Raw genomic sequence first — 15,242 nt, 5'->3', positions numbered from 1 at the left:
GACCCAGTCTTTGCTGGAGAGGAATTTAAAATATAGTTGGAAAGAGAAGACATGAAATTATTTTTTAAAAAGAACTGAATACAAAATAAATCTAAAAATCTGTTACTTCAAGTACATAATTGAATTCAAGCAAATGAATACTCAAACTTTTTGATATAGATATTACAGATATTTTTGGCTTCATTTTATAAACAAAGAAATTTATGCTCCTCACAAAGTCTGAGAGAAGGGAAAGAAGAGAGACTGTAAAGAGTTCAGTCCTAAGAGAACTTAAAGAGGTAGGAATAATGTCCCATTACTCTTAACTCATCATTTTAAGTTTCTGTTTATCACTTATGAAGTGGTTTAGTTCCTCCTAGGAATTATTCTTCAAATCAGGTAAATGCCAGCTAAGATGTTGCTTTCATAATATGGATAACTGCATAAAGATGATTACAGCATCTAATCAATCTTTATCATTAAAAAATACTTTGAATTTTCAGCAATCTTGGTTCTTTATGTTGTGATCTCTTGATCATGGCATTACAAGAAGTAATTTAGTGTTAAAATAACTTTCCCTATAGAATTTTAGTCTATGACATTCTACCTATTCTTTCTCTGAAATGTGCTCTTTCAAAATCCAAAATTATATATTGGTTTTCCTTCTTTTTCACAGACAGTGTTCACTTCTCCATCAGGTTCCCATCTTTTTTAAGCAGAATTACAGACTTTCAGTTTTTTAGAAATCCAAGGGGCCATCTAATCCAGTCCATACCTGAGGAAGAATATATAATTTGAATATAAGAATATATATATATATATATATATATATATATATATATATATATATATATATATATATATATATATTTGCCAAATGGTCATCCAGCCATTTCTTGAAGAGTTCTTGAAAAACCCTAGGATCTTTCAAATTGTTTCTTTATCTTAAACATAAATCTACCTCTTTTCAACTTCTACCCATGCCTCTTAGTTCTGTCCCTGGTAGAATAAGCAGAAATGCCAAGTAGACTCTATCCATAGCATTCCCCTGATCTTTTAGACCAGTAACCCTGGTAAGAAAGAAAATAAGATTAGTTTGACTTAATCTATTTTTGATGGAAACTTTATCAGCTCTTTGTGATCCCCACTTCTTAAGTTCACTAACCATCCCCTCTAATGATATTATTTTAGGGATTTTTCCTAGGAGTTACAACTTTCTGGCTTGTGTTTGGTAGACTAAATTCTCTGTTTTTGTTGTTGTTGTTGTTGTTGTTTATTTATTTATTTTGGAAATCTTTTTCCTCAGTAAAGGCAGTATAGGGAATGTGATTTAAGCAGTGTGCTTATGCTTGTGCTTACTTTCTCCCCTTTCATCCCTTCTCCCTCCCACACTCCTTTCCATTATTATTCCTTATTTATTATCCCATCAATTTTAAATTGTAGTTCTCCCTGACTTTAAACCTCTTCTTTTCCCCATATAGCTAAACACAAACCCCTTTTGTTATCTGAACTCATCCTTGCTGGCCTCATCTTTATTGTCAACTTTAGCATTTCCTGTCACTCTACCTACAGGAATAGGCCGTACCTCAGTATTCAACTTCCATTATCTACTTTTTTTTTGTTTGTATTTTTAAAATTCTGCGTGTGTTGTTGACTTCTCTTTACATATATAAATCTCTTTAGATTCATTGTCCCTATTCCTCTTCTGATTGTTTTTGTTTATAGATTCAGAATTTCATCTTGAGAGCTTTTCATCCTTCTTAGATAGCCTTACTCTATAGAATTATTCTCAGATCCTATCCTTTCTCCAAACCCTTTGAAATTTGTCTTCGAAACTAGATGAACATAAGACCATAACCATATTTTTCTCCGTTAAAAATTCTTAAGATACAGTGGTGTCCCCTTACCTGCTATACTCATTAAATTTCCATATCAAAGTTACCAGTTTCTTATTGTTAGGGAAAATCAGAACCAGAATAAAATTAGTTTCTTTGTTTTCTTCACCTTTGAAGGATGAAATTAATATTAAGACTGTCTAAATTTTAGTAGTTTTTCTTCTTTTATTAGACAGGGCTCCTATAAAAGTTTCAAGTCACTACTATATCATTTCTCTGTACCAATCTTGTGATCCAGACTTTGGAATATTCATCCATTTCCTCATTGATCAGATAATCAGATGGTACTATGGCTTCTGTTTCTTCTTCTGTTTATCTTCACCTAAAATATAGTCCACCAGTCTTTTGTCCTTCCTTGATTTCTTCTTTTTCAATTTAAATCTTTTAATTATTTTTGCTGAGGCAGTTGGAGGTAAGTGACTTGCCCAGGGTCACACATTTAGAAAATGTTAAGTGTCTGAGACTACATTTGAGCTCAGGTCCTCCTGACTTCAGGGTTGGTGCTCTATCAACTGCACTACCCAGCTGCCCCTAGATTCATTCTTAACAGCCTTTGTTGGACTGTTGCCCAGGATGGAATATGCTTATTCCTTAATTGCATGCTGTGGTCCAGAAAGCCAAATCCCAATTTTAGATACCATTATTGTAAACAACTATTTATTTCCCAAGTTTGCCATTGTCTTCCGAAGTCCTTTAGACAGCACAACTCAGTGTTGCCATGTGACTGAAAAAAAATTTACCTTTTGCCAGATTTATAACTTGGGAAAAGGAGTGTGCAAGAGTTGCCTTTCTTATCAAAAGATAAGTTATGAAGCAAAATGTTGTGAGACAAATTAACAAGCATTTATTTATTTATTTTTTTGAAATAACTTTTTATTGATAGAACTCATACCAGGGTAATTTTTTACAGCATTATCCCTTGCATTCATTTCTGTTCTGATTTTTCCCCTCCCTCCCTCCATCCCCTCCCCAAGATGGCAAGCAGTCCTTTACATGTTGAATAGGTTACAGTATATCCTAGATACAATATATGTGTGCAGAACCGAACAGTTTTCTTGTTGCACAGGGAGAATTGAATTCAGAAAGTATAAATAACCCGGGAAGAAAAACAGAAATGCAAGCAGTTTATATTCATTTCCCATGTTCTTTCTTTGTGTGTAGCTGCTTCTGCCCATCTTTGATCAATTGAAACTGAATTAGCTCTCTTTATCGAAGAGATCCACTTCCATCAGAATACATCCTCAAACAGTATCAGTGATTAACAAGCATTTATGAAATGCTTACTATATATTCTAGGCAGATCAGATCAGAGAAGAAACTGTATAAATAAAAAACTAAGTTAAGGAATTAGGGATTGAGAATGGCTTCCCAGGAGATGTGACCTCCAAATTGGAGCTTCAGAGAAGCTAAGGATTTTTTAAAAATTGAAGAGGAGGTCTGTGCATTCCAGGCATGCAGAACAGTCTAGGCAGGGAGGAGGAGGGGGATGGCAGGGAATGAAGGCCAATTTCTAGGAATGGTATGTAGACCAGTTTGATTAGGACATAACAGTGTGTGGAGAAAAGCGATGTGATATTAAGCTGAGAAGATAAATGGGAGCCAACCTATGGAAGACTCTAAACAGCAATCGTTTGTACTTTATACTAGAGACAATAAGGAATGAAGAACAGTCAAGTGAATGACAGGGCCAAAACTTGATAGAAGATGATTTTGACAGTTGAGTGTAAGATAGACTGTAAAAGATTGAATCTGGGGATAGGAACATCCGTTAGGAAGCTCTTACAGAAGTCCATTGTAGAAGTGAGGATAGTCTGAATTAATATGTTGTTATGTGTGAGAATAGAAGGAAGAAGGCAAATATGGAAAATGCTTAAGAGTCAGAGGTGGCAAAGCTTGGAAAATGATTGCATATTTATTAAAACTTTATTATGAGCAAGAAGTTGTCAGAATTCTGTCTGGGAATAATACAAAGACAAAAAGCAAAAGACCAAAAAGCAAAGAGTTTCTTAGGAGCTTTTCTTATACTTGGAGGAAACAACTTGTAAACATATAAATGAATAAGAGAGAGAGTTTTAACTTAGATGGAGGGGGGGGATTGGTTAGGGCAGGGAATGGCAGAGATGAGAAAAGGTCTCATGAAGAAAGTGGCACCTGATCTGTGTCTGGAAAAAAGCTAGCAATTCCAAATAAAAGTGAAGAAGGGAACATGTGCAAAAGTTCTGAGGTAGGAAGTGAATGGCCATGGATAAGAAATAGATTAAAGACCAGTTTGACCAAAATAGAGAATGTAAAAAAGTGAATGATATGTGAAATAGAAATGGAAAGGTAGGTATGAGCCAGAAATTATTCAGAATGCACTTGTGCTTTAATGGTACCAAATTCAACAGCAGTTTTAAGACGAAGCATTAACCATTAAGGTGGATTAGAGGAAATTCTCCCCTAAAATCCATGTAAGTAAAGGAAAACCTTATTTCTTCTCTATTTAGTCAGCTTGAGAGCAAGGTACATCATCTTTACACTTCCCATAAGAGCACTAAGATCTAGCTTGCACAGGCCTCCTGCCAACTATTCAGCCCCTGCATGCATGCCTTTCGTTTGGCCTTGAATAACAGTCCAATTCACATTGTCTTGCTACCAGGAAGGATAGGTCAAATCACTGTCCTGTGATGTTACTTGAAATTCCCACGATACTGAATAGTAAAGTAGTAGTCAAGGCAAAAATTCTCTTTGTTACTACTTCTCATTCTTTAGCTCATCCATGTCAGTAGGTTTCTTGTAGAAAGCATCTTCTCTTTTTGGGTTCCTTTCATTCCATTTCATGTATTATAACCCCTAGTTGTCATTGCATCTCTGGCTACTCCTCTAGTACTGTAAATGTACCTTCTTTCATTATTCTCTAGCATGAATAATGTTGGAAGTGGGATGGGGGAGGAGCGCAGGGGAGATAGGTATGATAATTTATAATTCCTCACTTTGACTTCCAAGACCTTCTCCTAAAATCTTTACTCATTAGACTCCTTTGAGATTCATCTACTCAGACACATCTCCTTATACAAATCCTGATGACTAATATCTATATGCTCCCGAGTTATTCTCCTTTCCCTAGGATTCTCAAAAGAACCATCACTATTCTGATTTTATTTTCCTTTCATCAAAATTTCTTACTCTAAACATTGAGGAGATAAAACTATCACTCTTTTTAGATGATATGATGATATACTTCGAGAATCATCCAAAAATCTACTTGAAATAAGAGTTTTAGCAAATTTGCAGGATATAAAATAAACCCACCTAAATCATCAGCATTTCTATATGTTACTTAAAAAGCCCAGAAGCAAGAGACAAAATATTTGGGTGTTTACCTGCTAAGACAAACCCAGGAACTATATGAACACAGTTACAAAACACTTTTCACATAAATAAAGTCAGATCTAAACAATTGGAAAAATATTGATTGCTCATGAGTAGGCTGAGCTGTTCTACCTAAATTAGTCTACTTGTTCATTGCCATACAATCAAACTACCAAAAACTATTTCATAGAGCTAGAAAAACTAATAAAATTCACCTAAAAGAAGAAAAGGTCAAGAATAACAGGAGAATTAATGAAAAAAAAAATCCAAAGGATGGTGTCCTAGTAGTACTAGAATTAAAACTCTATTATAAAACAGCAGTCATCAAAACCATAGAGTGGTATAGGTTAGATACACAAAGTACAAAAACCAATGACTGTAATAACGTAGTAGTAATAACCCCCAAAACTCTAACTTATGGGATAAGAACTATGATGATAAATATGACAAAAATTGCTGGAAATACTGGAAAATGATTATTCCAGAAACTCTGCATAGATCTACATCTCATACCTCATACCAATATAAGGTCAAAATGGGTACATGATTCAGGCTTTTAAACTGTGATAATACTATAAGAAAATTAGGAGAGTAAGAGATAGTTTACCTACCAGATCTTTGGAGAAGGGAGGAACTTATGATCAAATAAAAACTGGAGAAACAGTATGAAATACAAAATGGACAACTTTGATTATGTTAAATTAAAAAACTTTTGCACAAACAAAACCAACACAGCCAAGATTAGAAGAGAAGAACATATTTAACATATATCTACGCATAGTTTTGAAAATAAAAAGCTTTAATTAAGAAAAGAAGAGAAACAGAAAGTTAGAAAAAACATTTTACATCCAGGGTTTCTGATAAAGGTCTCTAAAATCTGTAAAGAACTCAGTCAAATTTATAAGAATACAAGTCATTCTCCAATTGATAAATGTTCAAAGAATATGAACAGTTTTCAGATGGAGAAATTAAAGACATCTGTCGTCATCTATAGTCATATTTTTTTAAATGCTCTAAATCACTATTCATTAGAGACATCTGCAAATTAAGTACTACCTCATACTTCTCAGACTGGCTAAAATGACAGAAAAAGATAATGATAAATGTTGGGAAGAGGACTAGGAAAACTGGGATACTAATGTATTTTTGGTGAAGCTGTGAACTAATCCAACCACTCTGGAGAGCAGTTTGGAACTATATCCAAAGTGCTATCAAACTGTGCATACCCTTTGATCCAGCAGTGTCATTACTAGGTTTGTATCTCAAGGAAATTATACAGAAGGGAAAAGGACTCGCATGTGTAAAAATTTTTGTAGTAGCTCTTTTTGTGGAAACAAAGAACTGGAAAATGAGTAAAATGGGAATGGCTGAATAAGTTATGGCAGAAACTCGGCATTGACTCATACCTCATTAGCATCATATACCAAGATAAAGTTGAAATGGGTTTGTGATTATAATATCATTCTTTATATCTAACTCATGAATAAGTTATCGTATATGAAAGGAATGGAATAATATTATTCTGTAAAAAATGATGAACAAGCTGAATTTAGAAAGGCTTTGGAAGATTTACATTAACTGATGCTGAGGAAACCAGCAGAGCCAGAAATAAAAAAGTACACAATAACAGCAAGATTATATGATAATTAACTGTGACTGGCATGATTCTTCTCAATGGTTCTGTGATCCAAGATAATCCCAATAAACTTTGGATGGAAAACACCATCTGCATCCAGAGAGAGAACTGTGGAGACTGAATGTAAATCGACACATGCTATGTTTACTTCTTTTTTTTTTTTTTTTTTTTTTCTCCTATGGTTTTTCTCTTTTGTTCTGACCTTTTCTCTTCCAACATAATTCAAAAGGAAATATGTTTTTAAAAAATGAATGTACATGTTTAACCAAAAAAAAAAAAAATGTTGTTTTACATGTACTGGGAAAAATAAATAAATAAAATTTTTGAACAGGGAAAAATATATTGTGGGATAGTTAAAAAAATTTTATATATATATATATATATATATAAAAATTTTTTTTATATATGCTCCGTTCTTGAATTCCTATGCTCCGTTCTTGAATTCCTTATTCCTTATGTCCTACTGTGACTCATGTCTTGCCAAACCTAGATTACTTTCTTCATCTATCTTTTCTACTCCAGTTCATGCATCTTGAGTACAAGTGGAAGAAATTAATCATAATGATTGGGTCTCCACTTATCTTTTTTTTTTTAAATAACTTTTTATTAACAGAACCCATAACAGAAAAAGATAACATCATCTCTTGCACTCATTTCTGTTCCGATTTTTCCCCTCCCTCCCTTCACCCCCTCCCCCAGATGGCAAGCAGTCGTATACATATATTAAATATGTCACAGTATAGATAACAATATATGTGTGCAGAACCAAACAGTTCTCTTGTTGCACAGGGAGAATTGGATTCAGAAGGTAGAAATAACCTGGGAAGAAAAACAGAAATGTAAACAGTTTACATTCATTTCCCAGTGTTCTTTCTTTGGGTGTAACTGCTTCTATCCATCCTTGATCAATTGAAACTTACTTAGATCTCTTTGTCGAAGAAATCTACTTCCATCAGAATACATCCTCATACAGTATTGTTGTCGAAGTGTGTAATGATCTCCTGGTCCTGCTCATTTCACTTAGCATCAGTCCATGTAAGTCTCTCCAAGCCTCTCTGTATTCATCCTGCTGGTCATTCCTTACAAAACAATAATATTCCATAACATTCATATATCACAATTTACCCAGCCATTCTCCAATTGATGGGCATCCATTCATTTTCCAGTTTCTAGCCACTACAAACAGGGCTGCCACAAACATTTTGGCACATACAGGTCCCTTTCCCTTCTTTAATATCTCTTTGGGATATAAGCCCAATAGAAACACTGCTGGATCAAAGGGTATGCAGTTTGATAACTTTTTGTGCATAATTCCAGATTGCTCTCCAGAATGGTTGGATTCATTCACAGCTCCACCAACAATGCATCAGTTGTCCCAGTTTTCCCACATCTCCTCCAACATTCATCATTATTTTTTCTTGTCATCTTAGCCAATCTGATTGGTGTGTAGTGGTATCTCAGAGTTGTCTTAATTTGCATTTTTCTGATCAGTAGTGATTTGGAACACTCTTTCATATGAGTGGAGATAGTTTCAATTTCATCATCTGAAAATGCGAACACTTGTCTTGTGTGAGTTCTCTATATGTTTGTTATCTGAGTAGTGTGGCCAACCCATCAGAGTTGTATTCTCTGCCTTAGAGTTTGAGTGCTTGGCAGTTAGTTCAACTTAGTCTTTAATACCTTACCTTGCCAGGTGGTCATAAGAATCTTCCTAAGACATTCCCAGTGAATCAATTCAGTTTCTTGGCATATGTATCTATACAGTCTAGGTTATATTCTACAGTATGTAAACATGCTAAAAAGACACTAGTATTTATCCAGTCTGGGTTTCACAGGCATACAACAATAAAGTCAGCAAAATGACTTTTGCTTAATGCTAACAAATGGCAGTAGAGAATTGTGTTAACTTACTGATCTAGTCCCCTGCCAGTTTATATTTTCTAATTTTGACTGGTCCCTTACCCTCTAGTGAAACAGTCACTATTTCTACCTAATCTCTGTCACACTTCCTTCAGCAGCTGTTTCAAACCTTATCTTCTCTGTTGAAGTTTATTGTATTCCCTCTCTATATGTCTTGTCTCTAGGATACTTATATCCTCTTTCTAGGAAAAATTTCTCCTTTCTTGGTTACTATGACATTGCTGTTTCCTGACTCTTCTTATCTATTTGTCCCCTTTTTAGTATCCTTTTCTGGATCATTGTCTATATAACACCTATATAAACTTGTATTTCAAATCTTAATTCTTTTTTGCTGCCTCAGGTTGTTTATAAACATTGCCAGCCAAACTCATCTTTCTGGTAAGGAAGAGTGGCCTTTATTGAATTGAAGTACATGATCATTTTCTTCATGATACATTCAGAAGTCTGACAAAAAAAGCTTGTATGAGTTTGTGGTTCACTACAAATAAATCCTGTTCTTGAGTCCTGGCTTCAATTTGTGGTGTTCTCTCTCTCTCTCTCTCTCTCTCTCTCTCTCTCTCTCTCTCTCTCTCTCTCTCTCTTTCCCTTCCTCCCCCTTTCCCTTTTCTCCCCTCTCCTCTCCTCCCCTCTCCTTCCCTCTCTCCTCTCCCTCTCTCCTACATATATATGTCTACATATAATGCTATCTCTGGGTATTTGTTTTCTTATCTATAAAGCAGAGTTGGACTGAATGCCTTCATGTTCCCTTTGGACTCTAAATCTTTGATGTTTTCACATATAATTATATTTTAGTATTCTGGAAAGAAGACTTTTTTTTTTTTTACATTGGATTTTGCTCATTTTTCTTCATCATTCCTTTGTTTTATTCTTAGCCTAGAATTTAATTTTGAAAGGCTTTTACTAACAGAGTACAAGTTCTGGCAAGGTTTTACCATGTTTTCTTTCCCTTAGTCTTTTATCAGGTATGGGAATGCCTAATGAATCCTAGAACCTTTAAAGAATTTGCCAGCAGTAGCATTCATATCCTTGGAATCATGTTCTACTTCTACAAAATATAATTCTCTCAGGAAGAATGACTATGGCTATATTTGCTTAGTATCTTAAAGAAATTTTAACCAATGCATTAATGTAATTTGTTGTGAAATTTTATTATATTTATAATAAAAATTTTGAGCCTATTATGTTTTTTTTTTCTTCCTGGTAGTTGGTATAATATTTAGTTAAAGGCAGATGAGAAAAGATTCTGAGGAATTGTGTATCACAGGAATAAAGCAGTCATCTTTTGGGAGAAGGAATAGTTCTTGTGGTTTTTTGTTCACTAATTTCAATTTTGTTATCTTTTGTTCCATATTGTCTTTTTTTCTTCCTCTGTTAGTTTTTCGTGGTTTTTTAGGTCTGCCATGCATTTTAATCACCATTACAAAAAAAATGCTAAATTTTTTTAAGGGCTACACTAAGATTTTTATGCACAGAGAGGTAGTCTTCTCTTATCTGTAGGCTTTCAGAAACACTTAGGAATCCACAGTTTGTTAACAAACTATTGACTATTTCTTTATCTTTACTTATTTTCTCCCAACCTAGGTAAGAACCTTGATGCCATCCATGATGTCACTGTGGCATACCCTCATAACATTCCTCAGACAGAGAAGCACCTCATAAACGGAAACTTCCCCAAGGAGATCCACTTTCACATCAGTAGATATCCATTAGAAACCCTACCAGACTCCAAGGAGGAACTCCAAGTCTGGTGCCACAAACGATGGCAAGAGAAAGAAGAGCGACTCCGTATGTTCTACGAAGGTCCGAAGAATTTTGGATTCACAGGGAAGAGTGTGATTCCACCTTGCAAATCAGAATTCAGGGTACAAATGATCAAACTGTTTTCTATCCTCTACTGGACCTTCTTCCCACCTACTATGTGTCTTCTTACATATTGCTACAGCATTGTACGGTGGTATTTTTTTATCACAATTATCTTTCTTGTGCTCCAAGAGAAAATATTTGGTGGACTAGAAGTCATTGAACTTGCATGTTACCGGTTATTATGGAAACGACAACGAGTAGATGGCAAGAAAAAAGATTGAAAACAATAGGATTCACTGACCAGAAACTTGAGGGATTTTTTAAAAAAAAGTTCTACATACAGCCTTTGTAAACTGAGAAGATTTTTTTGCATGAAAATTTCAAATCTTTCTTACGACCACCATTCTTTATTAAAGACATTTTGCACTTGGTTTTGTGAAAAGGAAAAAAAAAAAAACAGATGTTGCTCTATATGAAAATAGTTTTTAATCTCAGAATGTAATTTTATTATTGTTTCAGCAAGGAGATTCAATGGTGAAATAATTCTTGCTGCATTATTAAACAATCATTAGGTTGTTAATAGGCAAGGTATACAATGAATTTATACAAAAACTCCAATGCTATCATCCAGCCAAACTATGTAGCCAAAGGAGATAGATCTGTGACTTGTAACCCCTAGCACAAATCAAGTCTCACACTGAAGAGTGGAGGTAGGTCACCTCACTTATTCAGATGAGTTGTCTTTTTTACTTTTTCCTCTGCATTGCCCTAACCACCATTTCCCAAAAGCCATCCTCATTCCAGCTTTCTCTAGGCCCCTGATTGAAACTTCTTGCCCTTCTTAGATTAGTCACAAGATTTAACAACCAATCAACACAAAAAATGTGGTAATTCATAAGAGGCTAATACTTGGTTTTTTGGTAACCTACAGACTGAAAAACCATGTGTGCCCTCTTGCCCTTAAAGGGAATCAGGTCTATAAGTGAACAAAGACTTTACCAATTTCTAAACCTCAATTTGAATTTTGCAATGAGAAATTTTGCTAGTTTTTCACGTCTTCATTTTATTGTTGTTATATGATCAGTGCTCATTTTCCTTCAGTATATTGGTAGTTTTTAATCTTTGCTCCTAAGAGAGATCTATATGAAAAAATATATACTAACTTTTTTGCCCCCCCCCCTAAAAAAAATGCAGAGTACAATCTGAAATGAACAAACTGTGGATTCTTAAGTGTTTCTGAAAGCCTACGGATAAGGGAAGACTACCTCTCTGTGCATAAAAATCTTAATGTAGCCCTTAAAAAAAAGAAAACAGCCTTAAAGACAGTTATTGGTAATAGATAAAATTACATGACAATAGAATTTCCCATCATATAGCTAACAATTCAAATGACACTTTTGACCTACTGACATAGAGCTCACTGTTCTACAGCTTGACTTCTTTTTGTCTCAGCTTACCTTTTGCCCTTGACCAGTTGGTTTAGCTAAATAAAAATATTGCCATCAATGGAAACTCCAAGGAACCAGTAACATAAACTTTCATTTCCTTTATGAAGCAAGAAAAACTTTGTATTTTCTTCCTCCTTAGCATTTGGCTTCAAAATAAGGAAATGGTGGACACAGGAATGAAAATAGGAAGGATTTAAAGTTCATTGACTGTTAGCAAATCTGTTGGCTTTGTTGCATCCTTTAAACAGCCTCCAAAGTTATTTGCTGTATTGTGTACTTTGCTCACCAGAGTTTTTACTTGTCCTACAGAAAAGGGAAGATGCTGTTTCTGTTCTGTTTGTAAAAATCTGAGTCTAATCCCTTAAAAAAAGCCTTCAGTAAAAGGCAGATATGAGTAATAGCCAAATTTTTTTACAAAAGAATTTCCTATCATATCTGACAATTCAAACTACATTTAATTAAAACATTTTGTGCTGGACAGTGGCTCCTACTGCAAATTTTAACTTTAAAGCTATAAAAACATAGTAAGTATGGCTTACTAATTAAATTCTTGTAGGAAATACCTGTTAGTCTAGAAAGAATTTGGTGGAAAATAATTTTTGTTAGAAGGCACCACAAAAAAGTGTGCCTCTTTTACAAAACTAGCCTATATTAAACTATCTTCCCTCCTCTCATTACAGCTGCTTTTAATAATCTACACATAGCTACTAATTGATTATTACATACATGTGCTGAAAGCCATCTGTTTAACTTCATGGGTTTTTTTGTTTTTATTTGCCGGTTGAAGGGAAGTTAACCTTTTTTCCATTATAAAATTGGTTTCTAATTTAGGTTTGTCTCAAACTTCCTTTGGCTATATTTAGAAACTCAGAAAGATTTTGACAGTTGGGATTTCTCAGTTGTAGGTGGGCAAGGAAAGGTTATGCTTTCAGTCATGAATGTGTTTATTTATAGTATATATTCTTTGTAAGTTGAAATCATAGCTACTGTCCATAGCTATGCCGCTCCCTGTCTGAGGAACATTTTCCATCTAATCTGATGCACTTTCAGTTCTGAATCTTGCAAAGAAAAACACTGTTTTTTTCCCCACAGAAGACATTTTTAAGATTAAATTATAAGCCTTAAAAAAACAAAACAAAAAACAAAAACAAGACTTCAGAATCAGAAGTTACAGACATTCATACCAGGGAGAAACAGTTTTTACAAGGCTCTGGGGAGGGGTTAGTGGAGAGAAAATGAAATAAGCAGTTTTTGCCTGGAGAAAGCAGTGTTCCAATTCCCCCTTTGAAATGGAGAAAAAAAAATTTTTTTCTCTGCATTTTTCATCTTTTGAAAAAAAGTTTTTATTTTAAATAAAATTTTCAAAACCTTTAAAGCAATTACTACTTATTTGTAATATCCCATTGCTTTTGAAATGACTCAGAAAAATTAATATGATAATGGCAAAGTTATATCCATATGTCTTCAGTCCTTACATCTTTCACTGTCCTCCACTTTGGTGCTCTAGAAACAGAGCTACTTGTCTCCTGGCTCCATTACAATTCAGAGGTAATAATCTCTTAACCTGTAGAAGCCTTGGAAATTGTAATAATTTACTTGTCCAAATGTTCAATTTTAAAATTGCCATTCTGTGAAATTTTAAATAAAGTCAGAATGTTTTATACAGGGCATGGACTGTGATTTCCTCAAAGACTCACAAGTAAGTTTACTAAATAAATAAGGATCCTTTTTCCTGACCTGAGTGGATTATCAGCAAAGATATGAGACAGAATACCTCGTTATTTTGAATATTCATTAATATTACATGATAATAGGATGAGCATTTGTGAACTGTAAGGGAAAGAAAGATGTATAAGAAAGACCTTTTATTTAAAGACTTTATAGCAAATTTTATGTTGCTTTGTTAGCAAAATGTAGAATGCAAAAATAATACTCAGAACACCTTACAGTTAGATCACTTGGAAATTTGGAGTCATTCTAATATTAATGTATTAGAAGCCTTAGTGTTCCGTGAGCTCATCAAAATATACTGAAGATGTGACTCCTGTTTTCTTTGCACAGTCTCTAAGCTCTGGTCTCAACAGCCATGCCATCCTTGTGCACTTTACAGCAACAGTTCCAGTAGAGGAACTTGTTGGTGGATTGTTTACATTTCTTTGTATGAATGACATGTTTTTAGTGCCTTGGTTATGGGTCTGGTTTAGTTTCAGATATTTCTGTACTATGCCCCTCAGACAAAGGTTTTTTTAATTCATTTAAAAAGAACTGTTTAGGCTTGTGGTCTCTAAATGCTTGTTACTATCGTTGGTAAACATCACTTTATGACAATGTTTAGGTAACAGCTAAACTCCAAGAAATTTTTTGATTTGTATCAGTTTTAGAAGATGCACAAACGAATTTGCCAATGACTGTGTTGCCTTTATTTTAAATGTTGTTTTCAGAAGGGATTCTTGTTTTTGACAGCTTGCTATCTTATAAGAGGATTGTATAAAAAAAATACCAAGATATGAAAACTCACAGAATGGCCTTAGTTTTCATTATCCATGAAATATGTTAAGATGTTTGTGAGCCATATATCAGTCATGTATCATACATCCCAAAATAAAATGGAATACTTAAACAATGTTTGTATTTGTGTGACTGTGCATCTTGTGTGTTGTATGTGTGTGTGTGTGTTTCTAGTTTGTTAAAAGTGAATTATAGTCTGAAAGATGGTTTTTGATCATTCTGCATTGTTTTCCAACATCTAGCCTGACCAATCTTCTAAAGTTTCTCAGAACATTTCCTGAACATACTGTATTTTAAAAAATTTCTCATGACATCCTTTTTCTTTTTATAAGCTTAACTATATAAAATTCATACTTTCAAGTGTTTATCCTTGTTTACTCTTTGTCAAAGATAATTTTCATTCTTAATCAAGTTACAAACATTTTATGATAGTTTTTCTTGAATTTACTCCCAAAAGGATAACTAATATTTAAACAAGCATTTTAAAGTTTGCAAGACTCAACTCTGTACTTTTTGAAATATGCCAGTTTTTAAAGGTACATGTATCACTTAAGAATTTAATGGGTTCAAATCCTGTCACTCTCACCCATTTACTGTTTTATGTATATTTTTGTCACTTATTTTCCTGACTTGCTCCATCTGGAAAATTAGAATATTGTTTACTCATGTCCAAATTTTTGTGACCTCCATTTGGGGATTTGA

The 15,242-nt window shown here is 34.1% G+C and overlaps 1 protein-coding gene across 1 annotated transcript in view; it reads left to right on the top strand.

The window, feature by feature from the left end:
* LCLAT1 (lysocardiolipin acyltransferase 1) overlaps positions 1-14,655 on the top strand; it is a 119,448-nt gene extending 104,793 nt beyond the window's left edge. Inside the window, exon 6 of the mRNA XM_051976200.1 lies at positions 10,363-14,655. Within this exon, the coding sequence (XP_051832160.1) occupies positions 10,363-10,865 (503 nt within the window). The 3' untranslated portion in view covers positions 10,866-14,655. The remainder of the gene's footprint in view (positions 1-10,362) is intronic.
* Positions 14,656-15,242: the final 587 nt, after the last annotated feature.

Source organism: Antechinus flavipes, chromosome 2 (genome assembly GCF_016432865.1).
Source record: "Antechinus flavipes isolate AdamAnt ecotype Samford, QLD, Australia chromosome 2, AdamAnt_v2, whole genome shotgun sequence".
Lineage (NCBI taxonomy): Eukaryota > Metazoa > Chordata > Mammalia > Dasyuromorphia > Dasyuridae > Antechinus > Antechinus flavipes.
This window is presented reverse-complemented; position numbering and strand designations above follow the sequence as displayed.